The sequence below is a fragment of the Vanessa cardui genome, chromosome 3, assembly GCF_905220365.1.
Source record: "Vanessa cardui chromosome 3, ilVanCard2.1, whole genome shotgun sequence".
In the NCBI taxonomy this organism is placed as follows: domain Eukaryota; kingdom Metazoa; phylum Arthropoda; class Insecta; order Lepidoptera; family Nymphalidae; genus Vanessa; species Vanessa cardui.
In genome coordinates, this window is record NC_061125.1 from 489025 (window position 1) to 508393 (window position 19369).

General features: G+C 34.8%; 1 protein-coding gene across 8 annotated transcripts in view; it reads right to left on the bottom strand.

Moving 5' to 3' along the window:
* LOC124543739 (syntaxin-binding protein 5) overlaps positions 1 to 19369 on the bottom strand; it is a 283002-nt gene that overhangs the window by 45482 nt on the left and 218151 nt on the right. For 6 of the 8 annotated variants that reach the window (XM_047122025.1, XM_047122019.1, XM_047122020.1 and 3 more), the window contains exons 2-4: positions 18055 to 18152; positions 3571 to 3753; positions 1915 to 1956 (exon numbers count right to left, since the gene is read on the bottom strand). In XM_047122025.1, coding sequence (XP_046977981.1) covers positions 1915 to 1956; positions 3571 to 3753; positions 18055 to 18152 — 323 coding nt within the window. The remainder of the gene's footprint in view (positions 1 to 1914; positions 1957 to 3570; positions 3754 to 18054; positions 18153 to 19369) is intronic. The other 2 variants (XM_047122021.1, XM_047122026.1) reach the window with 1 other exon arrangement.

Below are 19369 nucleotides of genomic sequence, written 5' to 3' on the forward strand. Positions count from 1 at the left end.
CGGAACGTGCATTTGAAAACAGATTTAATAGACCCACAAGCGCTGTACGCGCGCATTAACTTTTACGATATTTATTTTGCATACTAAACGTATGTTTCGAGGGCAATATGCTGACTCTCGGCTTTGTTTCGGCGTGGGCGTAATTTCGGCAAGCTCACATCCTATTACAGGCATAACCCCTGTTTTATGATCGCCGAGTGACATACAGACGTTATCTGCAGAAAAGCAAAAAGTCATTTTTAAGCCTGACGTAAAAACGGTGATAAGTTTACGTCACATTAGTTGGTAATGGAGGCGCTCGAGTGCTCTGCTTAGGGAAATGAGCCCTACAAATGGCGCTGTATGTCAGCTTAAATTACAATTTACGTTGTGCAAATTCTAGCGGAATTTCTTCAACGAAATAGCCACTTGTAATTTGTTTTATTTTTATTAGAATTTATGGTGTCGGCCTATGCATTCATAATTGTCTTGGAATATTAGTGCCTTCGGAATATATTGGAATTGCATCTGAATATTTTCCTTCTACAACGGTATCTATAGGAAGCATTTAACTTTTTATTTTTTATTTTAGGATGTCAGATGTGAAAATAAATGTCAAGTGACGTGTAGTCAGTTAAAGGACGAACGAACTAGTATATTTCCTTCGTCCTTTAAAAAAAAAAAAAAACAGCAACTTTGACCATTGACGTAGGCTGTATGTTTTTTTTAATTTATTTTTTAACTATGGACATAATCACATACATTAATCTGATCCCAATGTAAATAGCTAAAGCACTTGTGTCATGGAAAATCAGAAGTAACGACGGTACCACAAACACCTAGACTCAAGACAAACTAGAAAACTAATGAACTTTTTCTGCATCGACTTGGCCGGGAATCGAAACCAGGACCTCGGAGTGGAGTACCCATGAAAACCGGTATACACACTACTCGACCACGGAGGTCGTCATATGTAGGTACAGTAGATGATATTGTTATATAGTATCCCTAGAATGATTAATAAGTGTGTAGTATTGTCCCCAATCCGAATAAGCCCGACACGGGTAAATATTATTTACATCTAGAGTGCCCTCACACTACACGTTGATAAAACAAAGCAGTTCCTGTGATTAGTTCTGCCATTCCAGCTTAATTAAAACTAAGCACGTGCAATACAAGCGTTGAGCAGTTTGGGACGTGACCGAATTCAATCGTTCTCCGGATATCCTAAATTGACCTTTAATCCTAAATGAGTAGGTGTCAGAATCCCTTTGACTGAAAATAATCGTGGAAGGCTAGCGATTGTCGTCGACCCTTCGAATGGGTTTAATGCATACGCATTGTCCTGTATATTGGATATTGGAAATGTGTTTTGAAAATACGAAATGGCGTCATAAATTTTGATGTGAAATTTCTTTTAGAGTTATTAGTACTTACATAAAAAATAATAATAATACTTTTTCCTAATAACGTTTGTACGATTTAAATAAAGCCTTTACATTACAAACCTATTTATTACCGTTTATAAAAAACATACCTAATTAGTTTATAGTCTTTTGTCCTCTTCTTCCTATTGAGAAATTACTGATGTAAGAAAGAGATTAATCACTAAGTAACATTCCTAATTAAAACCGTTGCTTTAGTTTTTTGTTTTAAGTATGTTCAGTAAATATAAAACGTTGTTTTTCCATTGATTAGAGTTTAAGTAAGGATTTTGTATAAATAAACATGACATTCAGTACAATAAGGAAAATTAAGAAATAAATAAATTTGTAAATCAAACAAAATAAAGGGGTTCGGTCGATTTGCTTACTGTGTTACATAAAGCTCAGCCGAAATAGCTAGCCATGCCAGTGGGGGTGTTCGGGTGGGGCGGTCTAGTCGTGCAACAAGACATACGAACAGACGAACAACATCAAACTAACACTCACTCACCCCTTCAGTTCTTTAGTCTGTCGTGATAGTTTGATGTAATATCTGTAACAATGTGCAAACCACGCCTAGTAATGTGCTTTATTTACAACACGACACACACACGTATATCCTGGCAATAATCTACACACGTGTACTCAACACGCACACATTGAAAACGAAAATTTTGACGAATCGCTTGTACTGGATACGTTGTAAACGAATCTGATTATCGCCACGTTATATCAATGTGTAGGTCATATAAAGTGCACAAAAACCTCAGTGTTAACAAGTAATAAGTGTTTGTTGACAGTGAGAAACGATTTCACCGGAACAATTTTCGGTGTTCAAGTGAAATGTATTGGAAGTGATCGCTAGTCGGCACGTCAACATTCCTTCAACTAAATGTTTAAACTATTCTGTTTCTAAATTAATGTTATATACACTCGTACATATTCATCGTAATTACTTATTTTGTGTATTTCAGTCTAATTTACACTAAAACTATTCAAGCAATTTTATGTGTTTAATTTGATTTGTGTTTGTTTAAATTAGCTTCAATTAGCTGATATAACAATGAGTAGGAATCAGATTCCGCAATCCTCAGCTGGCGCGTCGATTAACTGTACACATTCCTGTTTACCTCGCCCGCTGTTAATGGATGGCTTTCCAATGTCGATAATGACTGCTTTACTTGAGTGGCGATCGGAGAGACAACGAACGATGATACATTAAGATGTTCAATAGGAAACATCTACGCGTTTCAATATGACAATTAATAAATATCCATTTAGAAGAATATATCTTTACATTTTGTCACAAGTGTAATATTTGACACTATTATTATGTTGTTTGTAATGTTCACCAATTGTACTTCCAATACAGCTATTCCAAGAATTCTTAGACAATTGACGTCAATTTCCGCATTTTCTCTTCAAAATCGATGATATATTTAAATCGCTTACAGCGCTGTTTTGTTACCGTTTTGGCGCTGAAAATTTTTCACATTGTCTTCACTTGAATGTCTTACTTTTCCATTCTTATCATCATCATGTCTGTTAAGATCAGGAATTGTTGATACATTTCATTTTCCATTAACATTGAAATTCGGTTGATTGTCTTTTAAGATGAGCTATGCAATTTTTTCAATAAACAATAGTTACTTAAGAGTTATTTTATAGAGTTTTATGTCGTTAATGTTTGAAATAGAAATTGTAGAACTAATCCTTTGATAAACATTGTCAACGAACGGCCAGGAATAGCGTCCACTGTCTCTTTGTGGGCTCTGTTCGTCGTTAACGGCGGTGTAATTCGAGTCCGTTGTGTTTTGCTCTGTTGTATGTAAATGATCATTTATTTAGACGAATGTGTCTGTTGTTCTTATTGTTTAATCTCGTATGAAGCTCCTGAATGTAAGTTCAAGTTATCACATACAAAAGCGACATTAAATAAACAAAAAATAGGCATTTGATCGATTTCTTCGTCAAATATTTAAATTATTATTTTGATTAATAAAAAATATATGTAAAATAAAATATTGAAAAGACATGCTGTTATATAAAGTAATCATAAAATGAAGAGAAAAACAAAGAAATAGAGACGAGTGAGACGACACAAAAATCTTGTGACATGGCGATTGTTGACAACACAAATCAATATCTGTGAGATAAACACACTCACCGTTCTCTCTGGAATTTGAGCGATTGGACCCTTTGTGCTATCTTCTGCCTGAAGGTCCAGAGGTGGAGTTGGTCGTCAGCGGTGGCCGTGACGAGAGCACCTTCGTTGATCAGGAACTTCACATGCAGCACCGCCTCGCCGGCCTCGTGGCGCACGTGCGCGTCCACTCCGGGACCACCTAGTCTGAGACTCGGTTCAGGAAAATACACGACAAGATAAATTGGACAATTTACACATAATGTGTATAACTTTTCACGAGCTCATATACTTCTCGTATCACATTTGCTTTGCCGAAATTCAAGATGAAATAATTGAAATACCAAACATTAATATTTGAAACATACGGGGCCGTGTATCACTCCGGGAGGGTTGCAGAGCGTTTGTTAGACATCCATTACTTTAATGCGCAGCGGGAGCGGGACGGGGGCTGCACGTCTTGTCAAGATTTGTTACACTCGCTCGCGCTCCACTCGCAAACATTTACTAGCCAAGCGCCTCGCAGTCAAAGGCATTTAGACTAAATTAAAACTATTTCATATTCTCTAAGAAATTAAACGTTTTCAGAAGCTGCCCTCGAAATTGCAATCGTACAAATACTAGTTTCTCTTTCCATTTAGAATCTCGATGTTGGTATGAGAATAACGAACTAAGTTCTTTTTGAAAGGCGAGCGAACTAAAATAAATAGAATTGGGAATAAAAAAACTTTGAAAACGTCCTCTGCGTGCAGTCCATTCGTGATTATATTTGCTATTAGATGTGTTTTAGAATGTAAATATTTGCAGTGACGAGTACAGAGTACGCGGTGGTTGTTTGTACGTTGCTCGAACATTCGTCCCTCCCTTGCCCGCTGTTTGAGGGGGGGGGGGTGTGTTTGAAATGCAAAGCGAGGTCCAATTTCGAACTGTGTCGTTTTGTGGCGGAACGTGTCGGATTTACGGATTATTAATTGCTCTGTCAGCTGCGTTTTGGAATTCATAATTGTATTTTTATAAAAAAGTTAAACAGTGCGTAATGTGTTCCTTTATTTATGTACATTGTTGTTTGTTTCACACACAAAAGTGCTCTTATATTCCGATTTTATTGGGCCAGTGAAGTTACTGGCAAGGGACGTAACATCTTGGCTTTCTAGGTTCGTGGAGCATTGGCGATGATGGCGTAGGGATGATTAATATAATTCTGATAGTGTCAATGTATATATGACTTACCATCTGATAATTGCTAGATCACGCACCTTTTAGAAACATTCTCATTTTGAATAAATTGCGAACTTATTTATTATAGAAATATTGAATCACATAAATAACCCGAACTAAGCACTACTACGTTTGTATATCAAATTATATTTTTAAATCTTCGGCCAAGTAAAATAAGATTTATACTCACACTCACACAAATACACACAAAGAATATTATCGAAATCGTCGCGACCGTTTAGAAATTAAGTTACGTACTCACGTACAGAAGATTTATACATATAAAGATTTAATGGGCCATTCGCAAGTCACTATTATTAGTGTATAATAAACGTGATATACGACCGTTACTCGCGTAACTTAGTGATCTGTATGGAATATACCATTGTAACTTTAACGGCTTGCTTAATAAATTTTTATGTATTAACGGTACTAACATATGATTCTACGTGTATTGATAAGTTTTAATCTACAGCTAGCGCCGCCTGTTATTGCGTTAAGTTTGAATTATATAGTTTAGATAAACTGCCTAATATCAAAATCTTCACTGGTATTGTAACGTTTGAATCAATCTCTCGTGTAATAGTTTCCAGGTTTTAATGAGATAGATAAACCTACTCCAAAATAATATTTTAAAAGATAATATATGGTGGTATGGGTAAGAATGAAAATCAAAATATTGTATTTTCAAGTAGGCTCACAACATTACTTTTCAATCACGTTAGTCTTCAATTAAAATTAAACCTACCATCGTTTCGGAGAGTAGATTCTATTGAGTAGAACTGGCAAGAAACTTAATACTTACTCTTTACCAGCACTCTTTAATTACAGTGCTTATAAATTCACTAACAAATATAGCATTATTTCGAAATATTGCAAGTAATACTGTAATGTAATTGGCAAATGATTGTTATAATACCTAGCGGCATAAACTCAAAGTCATTCGTCAACTGTAAGCAACTGAACTCTGTATAAATAGTGAAGCTTATTCTTGTAAACCTCAAGTTGTATTATTAATTACAATTTCTAAACACACACGAGCGGTGTGAGTTGCAAATTAATTTATAATCAAAACAAGAAAGGTCGTACATCAAACCGGGCCGGGTTCCGAGTTACGAGAGAAGTTGTACAAAACTTCACAATGTTTAAAATGCATAGCGTAACTTGCCTCATTAAAACGAGAATGAATATTTTCGTGTTCAGTTAACGACGTCAGACGATACACGTGATACGTACATACCGACGCTTTGTTTATACTTTATGTGTTATCAGGACCTGTTAACTGTGAGGCTACCTACCGGAATTTACTTAACTTAACTGTGCAGATGAACTCATCAGAACTAACGATCGTTGTACCTGTCTGTGGGCAATCAATTAAACAGTTTACAATTAACATCTGTGATAAATTATTTAAACAGTTGAACGAATCCTTTTCTAAAGTGTTAAAATATTTATTTCATAAATCGTTAACAAATACTTAAATCATTAATTATTGGATAAGATTTCTTCTTATTAAAATAAACTAGCATAGACGCGATACTACTCAAGACTGCCAGTAAGAAGATACTCTCTTCGTCTTTACGTCGATACGATGTCAAACTTTAATGTAACAAAACTTTACGTAACAAAACGTTAGCTGCGGTCTGGAATTAATATGATACGTCTGGACTTACACTGGCTCACTCACCGTACAAACTGAAACCCAACAATTTTAATGATTGCTATTTCACGCTAGAATAAATCATCAGATATCATTCATCAGATTTTGCTCGGTGGTAGGGCTCTGGGTGGATAGCCCCCAAACAGCAGTACCCACATAAATTGTGTACCGATTTAAAGGATTTGTGAACCTGTGTAACTACAGGCTTTACATCTTAGTTCCTGAGGTTAGGGCACATTGGCAATGTTTATGAATATTTCTTAAAGCGTCTATGGGCGTTTATTAGCTGATCAGCTAACCCATACCATACAAAATATATATTAGACTATTACCCAGGTGGGTTAGGAAATAATGTAATTAGCCGATCGTTCCGCGAGTCTATCATTTATTTAATAAGTAATATTTGACTCTTTGTATTTTATAAACGAGAACAGTTTGGAGAGTTTCCAAACGGCTCATTAGTAGGTTTTTGATTCAACGAACAAATAGCTGTTTTGGTAACGAGCGCTTTTGGCAATCAGCCGCCGTGCTCTGAATTAGCTTCATCCGAAATAATTTAAGGCGACTTCTAATGCCATCGGTCGGTTGAGTTACCGGAGAGTCGCTGATATGAGTCGCAGTTCATTAGTATTCGGAGATGTGGTTGCACACCACCGTAGCCTTTGATACCATTTTAAACATTCTGTTAGAAGTTAACACAAAATCAAATAAGATGATATTTATTATCTGTGTCAGTCAGTGTCAACCAGTTGGTCACCCGCGATTGGGCAACTCTCTCCTACAAGGAAAAGAATACATTAACGCGTAAACACCTTTCTAAATGCGCTCCTCAAATGCAACAATGTAGTTTAAGGTCCTGCCTTTATTTTGTAATGAAAATAAATGAATGAAAGTATTCTATACGAAACAAGACATAAATCCATTAATTTGCCATTCGTATTTCAACATTAGATGTCGAATTTTAAATTAATTTATGATGGTATATGAGAATGAATTCCAAAAGAAAATAAAAAATGGTTCAAAGTCGTCAAAGCCATCAAGAAATATGAAAAAAAGGTTGAAATGTTGAACGTCTCAAAGCCCGAATTGAGCATTCTCTCTTAAGTCAACTGAAAATACAAATAAATTCGAAATCGAATAAGAATAATGAGCAAAAAAGAAAAACCTTTAAATGAATATGATTCGTTTATACGAGAAGTTTCACTACATTATACAGAACAAATTGTTTTGAATTCGAAAACGTATAAAATATCAACGATAAAGGATTCTGGCCGAAATGTTTCCATTTCGTTTGAGATAATAAGATTCATAAAAGTATAAAACTCCATTCGCTGCGGTAATTGATGTAAACTCGCAAAAGGTTTCCGGCTGAACGGGCGTCGCTCTTAAATGGTCACAAAAGCCAAGTTAAGGGCAATATAACAAGAAAGAAAATACAAAGGCCTGGAGTTGCCCCATCGCGGGGCAAATTGGGTCGCGAAGGGACTGCCGCAACGCTAGGATTGTTAGCCGAATGTTTGATGCTCGTCCCTTTGCCAGATTTGTCTCCAACTTCTTACGTAAAGTTAAAGGAACGTTCAATATAAAAGCAATCTTTAGTAAGGTCGAAAGAACGAGTCTATTTGGACATTTTTTATATTAATGTTATTTACGATCCACACATACTATACTGCAAAAACTCTCTTATCTCGTACATAACTAATTGAACTCAAAGCTTACGTTAGGACAGGTCGTGTAGCCCAATCTCAGCCCAAGGATCGTACTTGCGACTTTTTACATCGCTAAACGGCCTGAACCGTTGACAAAACTGTGCTATTGACGACGATTAAAGTTATAAATTCAAGTAACCAAACGTTTCACAATTAATCACCTTCAATCGTTCAAAGAGAAGAGGAAGATTTCGCTCAAGGGTTCTGCAATTCATATAAACGTACATTGTATATGTGAATATGAAATATTATATACAATAAAGCTATCGATATGACCGATACTTTCCATGCAAATGTATTGGCGAGTATCATCAGATCGCATGTAGTTAAGAGAATTAGTGAATAGCTAATGATTTAACACGAGACGATTATTTGCTTGCAGTTTGCGATCAGTGTAATAATCGTGTAACATGTTAGCGCAACGGATTTGATCGTGTAAAACAGTAATCCTCTTGCCGAGAAACGTTTTACAGGGACTGTTGGGTTTGTTGCAGTTCGGAAGACTTCGTAATCTTTTAATAACGAAGAAGAAAAATGTGAAATGGTGTTTAACTGTTCATCTATCATAGTAGTAGAATAGTAGTAGTAACAGCCTGTAAATTTCTCACTGCTGGGCTCAGGCCTCCTCTCCCATTAAGGAGAGGGTTTCGAACATATTCCACCACGCTGTGCCAATGCGGGTTAGTGGAATGCACATGTGCCAGAATTTCAATGAAATTAGACACATGCAGGTTTCCTCACAATGTTTTCCTTCACCGCCGAGCACGAGATGAACTATAAACACAATTAAGCACATATATATAGTGGTGCTTGCCTGGGTTTGAAGCCGTAATCATCGGTTAAGATTAACGCATTTCAACCACTGGGCCATCTCAGCTCTTGTGCTATCTCAGCTATCGCATCTCCTAGAACATTTATTAATTCACGGTTTTGTAAGGCATGTTAGGCATAAGACTACGTGTCAGGTGGATGACTAGGAAAATAATGAAAAGGACGAAAGTAAGCGTTTTTTTACGAATGATTAAGAACCTGAAATGGAATTGGACTGGCCACATTATGACAAACAATGGAAAGTGGACGGACGATGTAATGGAATGTTCCCTGATAATGGAAAAAGACAAAAGGGACGTCAAATCAAGAGATGAGGACCTGCCTAAATGTTGGAGACTAGCTCGTGACAGTGATGAATGGCAGAAAAGGCCCGTGTAAGACAACCTCACCAACAAGATGGTTTCTGTAGAATTTTACGTAGGTACTAATTAATTCATACTGCAATTAAAATTATAAGAATTTTATTAGTATTTTGGTCAGAGATTAAATGATAATCATTTTAACTAGCGACCCGCCCTGGAAACGCACGTAATACTAAATATACTACGGCATTTGTTAATTTGTGACATCTCACTAGAAACTTCTATAATTGACAGCATTTCTTTACTATATTGTCCGTGTATTATATACAAAAATCGAATCATTCTATCAATTAAAAAACCTCATCAAAGTCCGTTGCGTAATTGTAAACATCAGAGCATACATAGGGACAGACATCGGTAAGCGACTTTGTTTTATACTGTGTAATGATTATTATTTGCGTGTGATGAATTGTGAAAGTGATAGGATGAAGTTGGATATTTTATGTCTGAGTCTATTAAATTGATCCTTTTGTACTATGTATATAATAATTAGCTTGAATTTCTAGACGTAAGTTACTTCAATGGCTGCCAGCACACATGCAAAGCTGTGCACGCTGAATGAGCATCAATGTATATATTTTATATCGCGAATCATGTGGGACTTTGCCTACAGAATATTAAAAATCATCAAGTGTGTACATTTGTTTGCAAAAACGTATTTATATAAGTATTAAATGTATTTATCTAGCAATAATGGCTTAGTGCGATTACGTTACAAAACTTCCAATTGAAGTTAAGCTGTCCTGATTTTATTGTTAAAATATGTGATTTTCCAAATGAGTTACATACATATATGTTCCAACTTTCCACCCTTTCCCAAAATCCCCACGTTTCCGGACTATAGACAACTAATCGCGGTAGGCGTGGCAACTTTCGCCCGCGGCTTCGCTCGAATTTAAGGTTTTTCAGGTTACCAGGTGTTGGGCAAAAAAAAAATTTAACCTTGCTTGGATTACACTACGGACACTATTTTTATACGACCTTTCATAAAGGGGGCCTTTACACACATTACAACACTCTTTTCTGATTAAAAAGTATAGTAGCCTATGTCATTTGGTACACACATATGAACTAAATTTCATTTGAATCGGTACAGTAGTTTGGGTGTGAAAGCGAGACAGACAGACAGAGTTACTCTCGCATTTATAATATTAGGATGGATTTTAAGAATCGTATAACTTATGTCAATAGTCATTTTCAACATTGCTATATATAGGTACATCCAGTGTTATATAAAATCAGGTTTATAAATTCACAGTCTGAAGCAAGGGAAAGGAAAAAATTACCTGATATTTTGACTGAACGACTCGCGTAAGGCCAGCGTAGCGTGATAATTACAAAAGTGATTCCTAAAAGTCGTTCTTTGCAGAGCCGAAGCGAATAACGATCATAAACGTTTACTTTAAATACGTTATGACATAAAGTCATAATGGAAGCGTTGCCGGAGCTGCTGGAATCGCTTTTGCAGTGGAATGTATCGATATGAACGTAACAAGCGTTTCCGAAGTAATGAAACTTCAAATCTCGAAGTGTTTTACTAAAGTATAGTAAAAGTAAAGTAACAGCCTGTACATTTCCCACTGCTAAGATAAGGCCTCCTCCTCAATTAAGAAGAGCGTTTGGAACATATTCTACCACGCTGTTCCAATGCGGGTTGGTGGAATTCACATGTGGCAGAATTTCGATGAAATTAGACACATGCAGGTTTCCTCACGATGTTTTCCTTCACCGCCGAGCACGAGATGAATTATAAACACAAATTAAGCACATATATATAGTGGTGCTTGCCTGGGTATGAACCCGCAATCATCGGTTAAGATGTACGCGTTATAACCATTGGGCCATCTCTGCTCTTGGGCCATCTCAGCTCTTTGTTTAGTTGTTTCTCAGTGTTTTATTGCTACAGTTTATTAGAGTTTCTTAGCCGGTTCTTACCGAATCTAAGGTGTTTATTTTCGAATAGAATCGCGGGGCTTCATGACAATTAATCTGTACACTAACATTATAAACATGAAAGTAACTCTGACGGTAAGTCTTCGCTCAAAACGATCAAACCAATGAACCATATTTGGTGAAATTTGTCATGAAGCAAACCTAAATTCCACGGAAGAACATAGGCTTTTATTTGTCTTACACATGACAACCAACCCATAAAACGTAAGGGAGCTGCGAGCAACAGCTAGTAAATTATAATGCGTATATGGAATAAAGATTTTATGTTTGAGAATATTTCGGCAAAACTGTCAACTGATTTCTAAAACAGTTAACTGCAGTTGATTCTAACTATTGTTTACGAGTGGCCAGCATATTGTTAAATCATAGTATGATGAAATAAATCACTAAGACATTTTTCATCAAAGTTAAGTCACAAAGAAACGCTGAGACGTCTCAGACTATTTATAAAACAGGAAAACTTGTTCCAAAAATTTAATATTAAATCCAACGTAGAAAAATGAACCGCCCGCGTCCAACGAGCCGTATTAATTACCAACGAATTTATAAAAAAAAAGATGGCGACTCTTAGAAATTGGTCCCGAGGTAATTTTCTCAGATTTGTAATAGCGTCCGAATTCCCGTCGGGAAAAGTTTTCGTGCCATTAGGCGGAGTCGACTTTCTGCGTAATTTACTATCATTTTGAAATTTGGGATATATTATGCCATTTTTTCTTATTTGACTTGAGTTGTTATAAGTTTGGACACGTAAGTAAGACACGATTAATCAATAAAAAAACGAATTAGGCTTTGAAAGAATAACGTTTACTTCACTAACTTAGTATAAAACAAAGTCGCTTTCTCTGTCCCAATGTATGCTTTCTTCTTTTTTTATCTTTAAAACTGCTTACTTTACCGATTTTGATGCGTTTTTTTTAATAGATAGAGTGATTCGAGGGGAAGGTTTTTGTACATAATACATGGACTATATGAAACACTGATAATTTTAGAATTTTGTAATGTAATGTCGTTAACAAACAATCTGTAGCATATTTAGTATCAGTACTGTAGTATGTAAGTAAGTAAGTATTTGTCATTCTTTCGTGTAAAAATTAAATAGCGCAGTCGAGATCTTTAGCACAGAGATAGTTTACGGATGGACCGTAACATACAACATTATTAATACATACATAATACATAGTTTTTTCTCTGTAATCCATAGCTGAGATCGCTAAGTGAATAGAACACATTAAATTATGGACATAAAAATATACGTTTTGATGGAGTAAAACTATATAATGATTTGCCGAACTACATAAAAGAATGTGAATGTTTAAATACTTTTAAAAATAAACTTAAAAATTATATATTAGACAATATTAAGTAGCACTAGCCATTCCATGTATCAAATATCAATGTATGTGTTTAACATTATTAGATCTCATGTAAGTGAACCTATGTATGTTCTTATGAGAATAAAGATCTTTAACCATAACACGTGGCTATTTATTTAATATACCTTTTTTATTCGATTATCACTAAATTTAATCTAGCTTCCAATGTTCGAAAAGAAGAGGATCTCGCTATTAGTATTAATGATTAAAGATTAACTACTGAGATTTTTGGCGGTTCTTCTCGATTGTTAAATAGTGTCAGCGTACTCGCTAGGGTTACTCCCTAGCCTCTCCTAGCCTCCAGTACACTGTTACGTCATTTGATTTCAAAACTATTGAATTTACTTTATTATATACAAATATTACAGTAAGTACTTGATCAATAATTTTTACAACTGTAATTAATATCATTTTATATGGCACAGCATTTAATACCGGCATATAACACTATTTCTCATTATGAAGATGATTGAATTGTCATTAGACAGTTTATAGAGATTGGAACATTATCGTAAAACATGATTTTTATTGCCATCCCAATCCCAAACTACTGAAAATACAATAGTTATGAAATGAAAACATAACTTGTGTACAAACAGTATCAGTCGAGCGACAGGAGTCCGCTCGCCGACTCACATTAGTAACTGAACAACGTTAAATCTGAAAAATGACGTCATTTCCGCAACATCCGAGCTCGGATGTGAGTAGTTAGGTGGTCTAGGACAGTATATTGCTATCAGGCTGGCCTCGAGCCAAGAGTTAGTTACCAAAATATAAAAAAAATATCATACTGAAACAAAGGTGTTTTTGTGTTTTTTTTTTTAATATACCTTTTGATTTTTATCTCGCAACTGAAGTAACAGAGCCTGAAACCTCAAAAACAAGAAGTGTGTGGACACACTCGGTTGGAAGCCAGTAACTCTCGTTATATTATGTATTAAACAACCAATGGAATCAATAAATTAACAATTTAAAATAATCAATAAAAAACAAAATTCTCGTGTAAATTTAAAACAATAAGAAAATGAGTTTAAATAATACGATATAAAACCAAACATAATAGAAAGAGAGAGAGAGAGATAAAGAAAGAGAAAGGGAGATAAAGCTTGCCTTGGTATAACTTTTTGGTTGCGTTATGTTTTTGCCAGTTCTATTAATTGTAAGCTGCGTAAAGTACTGATTGACCGACTGACTTAAAATTTTTGAGAATGTTTATCTTCCAAGTTATAAAAAATAGCTATATGTTATCACAAACAGGAACTATTTCATTGGAGTCATATCTATTTCATATCGGTTTTCGGCAGGCAGATTTGTGTCGGTTCCCGTCTCTAACCAATTATTTTACAGTCCATCAGTAATATTTTATATGACTGCGATTTGAGTGAAGTGAGCGAGTGTAATCAAACATCTTACATGTCGGAGTTTTCGGCGCATTCACTTTGATCTTCCTTCAATAAATTTAAAACAATGTTTCCTTCAAAGGCTGCCACGTAGACGTGAAACTTCGAAAGATTTATCTTAGGACAACCTAAGAATTATGAAATAAAATATATTTTCAAATAAAGACATTTTTTAACTATTTTAATATCATATAGTCATAAGCTACGGTATTCCTTCTACCGTATACTCAAGACAGTATAAAAAGCATAGACACGGCCCCATAGGCGTAACATTATATTTTTCGTAGAAAAATTATATTTCAAAAGAAGAAGAGCATTTATGATAAAAAATTAAACCTATACCTATATAGTACATAATACATAGAATAATGTTATTTAGAGAATAGCATCAATACTCTAAATTAATCATGATATTATTAATATTATTATTTACCCCGGGTTATAGGTCAGGATCGATCCTGCCACTTTATCGAGTTGTCCGTAAACCATTGCGCTATAAAAGCTTGATATAATAACGAAAACAATATATAAATAATAAAAACAGGCAATGTACACGTAAACTTTAATAAGATAATCAATTCCTCGCCGCCAGTGAGATGAGATTTGCTATGATGATTAATACACCGCACATTACAGCGCGTTAGGCGCCAACAATGGCGCTCCGAGCTGAACTTCTATACGAATACGTATTTTCCCAACAAGTCAAGAGTTAATTAACCATCTTAATTAGCCGTTTTACGGATAATTAACGTGCCTGTAGACAATAACACGATTGTTTCGTAGCTATTACAGCAGAAAATACTTTTATATACATACATATGTACAAGAAAAGTTTATTTTAATATTTCTCTGCTTAATTTATGTAAATAGGTTGTAGCTTTGTAAAGTTCGCAAAGTGGGTAAGCTCTCATCCGATATTCTACCAGTAAGCAGCAGTAGTCAGTATTGTTTTTATGGTAAGTGAGCCAGTAATGTGACTACAGGTTGTACCTGTAGTTACACTGACCCTCTGGCTTAGGGACCTGACACCTTAGGTCCAAAGCTCGTGATCTAAGGTATCGTTAAAATTTCGTACAGCGTGGAGGCGACCACTTACCATCAGGTGGCGCATTTGTCCATTTAAGAAATCCTGAGTAATTCTGCATGTGTGATAAAATTTTCTTGAAATGTATTCGATATTCACGAACACGGATTGATACACAATATGCTCCAAACCATCTTCTCCAACTCCATCTGTACATTCCTCAGTCACGACTTTTACAAGCTGTTTAAGTTGTTAACTTCCTTCCTTTACCAATCAAGTTAAATTGAATACAAGTAACGAACTTAAATCTAATTTACCTTCGATGTAATATTAATCCGCAAACCGTACGAGCACTTAGTTCGGGATCGCAGGATTAATCGAGACGTAATGGAATTACAACAATTGAGCAATAATTAATTACTGTTGCCTGTCAAGCTGATACGTTGTATCATTATAAATAAATATTTAATAATAAATAGACAATATTTATTATTAAATTAAATAGACAATATTTAGAGAATCGAGATGGCCCAGTGGTTAGAACGCGTGCATCTTAACCGATGATTGCGGGTTCAAACCCAGGCAAGCACCGCTGATTCATGTGCTTAATTTGTCTTTATAATTCATCTCGTACTCGGCGGTGAAGGAAAACATCGCGAGGAAACCTGCATGTGACAAATTTCATAGAAATTCTGCCACATGTGTATTCCACCAACCCGCATTGGAACAGCGTGGTGGAATATGTTCCAAACCTTCTCCTCTAAGGGAGAGGAGGCCTTTAGCCCAGCAGTGGGAATTTACAGACTGTTGTTGTAGACAATATTTAACATGTTAAATTAAACTATTGTAAACCAAGAATTATTCGTATATATGGATCATAAAAGACACATATTTTTTAATAATATTAATAATTTATAGCGACATAGTATATCATAGACGCGTCTCGCACAGGCAAGAGTTCACGCACGTCACGATTGCATCCAAAGTGTCAAATATATTATAATGACTTTTATTTCAGCAACAGCGACCAATCCATGTATCCACTGTAAATAACGTTAGATAATCATCTATCTGTGAATCGTATAAACACAACTTTCGAAAGATTGTCAATGGTAACATACAGCTTACAAATTATTTTTTACCACTCGAAAAGAATGCCAGGAAAATTATAAAAATTCTTACCTCACCGAAATATTATAAATTTTAATAATTTTATAAGTTGAATCTCATCGGTCATAATTTTTTGACGGAATACAAATTCGCGGTTTTGATTATCATCTAACTATTTAAAAGGTACAAGGATGGTGGCGAATATACTGCATATGAAATAGCTAATATTTCTTACACCGCCAGTGTCAATGAACGGTGGTAACCACTCAACATGAGGTGGCCCGTATAATCGTTAACATACCTACATTATAAAAAATATTGATATTGATTGTACATTGTTATCAGAGAGCAATAAATAATAAATAAAAGTCTTATATAAATAAGATAAAATGACGTGTTTCATACAGGTTGTGAGTAAACATAAGATATACGAGTAGTTATCGCCGGATTATAAAAGGTCGGATGTCGAGCGATAGCTGGCCGAATTACAAAGTAGACAGTGCAGCGCTGTTAGCGGTCATTATTTATTTATGAATACGTTCGTCTGTACGTTCACTTACTTATTCTCTTTTAAACTTTGGCTACAAAAAGTGTACCGAACGATGTGTCAGGGTACAGTCGTCGAGACAAAAGCCTCATCTTGAGGAGAAAGAAGAAAAGCTTACTTAGCCATTTTGCTCCGATGCGGAGTACACGTGTTTCAGACTATTCTCATACATTTTCATTAAAAGAGTTTTTATTTTTATATTGATGATAGAATTTATTTTCAAGCAAACAAAGTCGACAAAAAACAGTTACTTTAAAACGTATTGAATAAAGCTACCTTTCTTTAAACTATTTTATCGTAACGCTATTTGGTCAACATTATTGTGATTTACTGATTTTAGACCTTATGTTTTATACGTTAAAATTTAATTTTGAATGTACATGATTTAATCAATAATTAAAACGTGTCTAGGCATAGCAACTCGGATATTAATAAAGTTGCTATATTAAGAAAATTATTACAACTACTTTGTAAGTAAATTAATTTAATTTAAGTGGTAATTAATGTTTCACTAAACACTCACTAAAAAAGTTTAAGTTAGGCCGATAGTTAACGGAAGATGGTGTCGCTTAAACTTAACATAAAATGTAAAATGCGAGCAATTGTTTTCTTAATTCAGATCTATACTTATTCCCACTTGTTTGCCATATCTTTTATGATACAAGTAGTATAATAAAAGATAAGGCAAGCGTTATATGAAAAATGACATCCTGTCTCTCAGCTTCTGGCTGTACCTTTATAATTGGTTGATTAGAAACACTCATTATTCAGAAGAAGACAACACCTTATTTAGAAATAAACTCATCAAATATGTACTTTTTAAATTCTTTAATGGAAAACAGGCAGAGATCAGCTGTTAGATCGCTCACCATATGGCCTGTGATGTTATGCATTATCCCTATAACTAGTTGACTCGTCTTTTAAACTGGCACACAATGATACACTGTGTCGATTGAAACAGGCGAAAGGGTAGTACAACTAGTTCTGTAAAAAGATCTAATAACTGTAATTTTCCTAAAACCTTTCGTTTCCGAGACGAATACCAAAGCACTTTGTACTAAACAACCCGAGTGCAGATGTGATTCTATCATTATTATTTATTATAATTTCAACGAAGTTATTTAAGTACTATTATAAAAGATTAGAATCTAGTCGTTTAATCAGTTCCGATATCGATTTCATTCTGAGATGAAGACATTTTTTCTTAAAAATAATAATAATGTTTCGAGAAATTTCCGTATTATTATAATATTATTAAATATAAACACATGGTACAAGTTATGTATAGCACGTTCGATTAGTTCTGCCTTAGAAAGGATACAATCTGAGGTTGCCGCCTTTATCACCAACCGCCAGTAGCTTCTGTACGGGATCCCACGCCAGAGCCGTCGGCGAAAACGGGAATCCATGGCGGAATGTCTGCAACAAGAAAAACAATAATTAGAGTTTACACATACTACTTATATATACATACATACAAATATATGACTTTTTTTTATCGTTCCTTCATAACTTCTTGGAGTTAGTAATTTACAATGGAATGAACAATTATCAATAGCGATAAACTAAATTAAATTATGATTACAATGATTTTATTTTTCAATTTTTGATATAAAATAACTGCTTGTAAATATCTTACTTATGGACAGAGGCCTCAGGCTTAACACAAAGACTTTTTACCTGTAACTTAGGACTTTATTTAATTAATGTAAGATGAGTTTTAAAGATACAGAGATAGCCCAGTGGTTAGAACGCGTGCGTCTTAACCGATGATTGCGGCTTCAAAATCAGACAAGCACCGCTTATTCAAGTGCTTAATTTCTTTCGTCCGCATTGGAACAGCGTGGTGGAAATGTTTCAAACCTTCTCCTAAAAGGGGGAGGAGGAATTTACAGGTTGTTGTTGTTGTTGTAGTTGTTGTTGAGTTTTAAACACAAGATAATGCACTACAGTTTGAGTTTAAGCCTACAATAGTCAAATAAAATTCATGTATTTAAGCCACTGGGCGGTTTTTTTTACTTATATTTAGCTTTAGTTTCTTTTGTTTGTTTTATAACAACTATGATAAAAATATGACGACAACATAATTAACGTTATATTGATCCATATAGCAACAGGTTCAGAATACTATTATTATTGACGACCTATTCGATGTTTGTGTAGTTTACAGTAAGGCTAGTTGAAATAGCACTAAGAATATTAAATAAACGTTTTCGCTGACGATGTCTACGAATCATTGTGAACTCCAATTGTTGAGGCTACAATCGAACAGATGTTCACTAAAATGAAGAGAACGGCGCCTGTAACCTAATTTGTATTTGTTGCTTTTTTAAGTAATTTTTCAGTTCCCTACACGTTTCTGTAACTGTTAAAATGTTATAAAATCCAAAGGTACTTACAAAACCTACTTAAATAAATTATATTTTTATTTTGATCAACTGTCTGATGTAAATTGCAAACTTAATTAGTGATAAATCAAACGGTAATCGGTTGTTAGGGACCGACTAAAGTGTTGGAAAAATTCAGTATCTGAAGTTCACCTGAGGAAAAGGTTATCGGAGAGAGCAGTAACAATAAGAGATAGCCGGCATTCAGCTGATGATAAAAAATTAAAAAAATAAATTCGTCGAGTATAT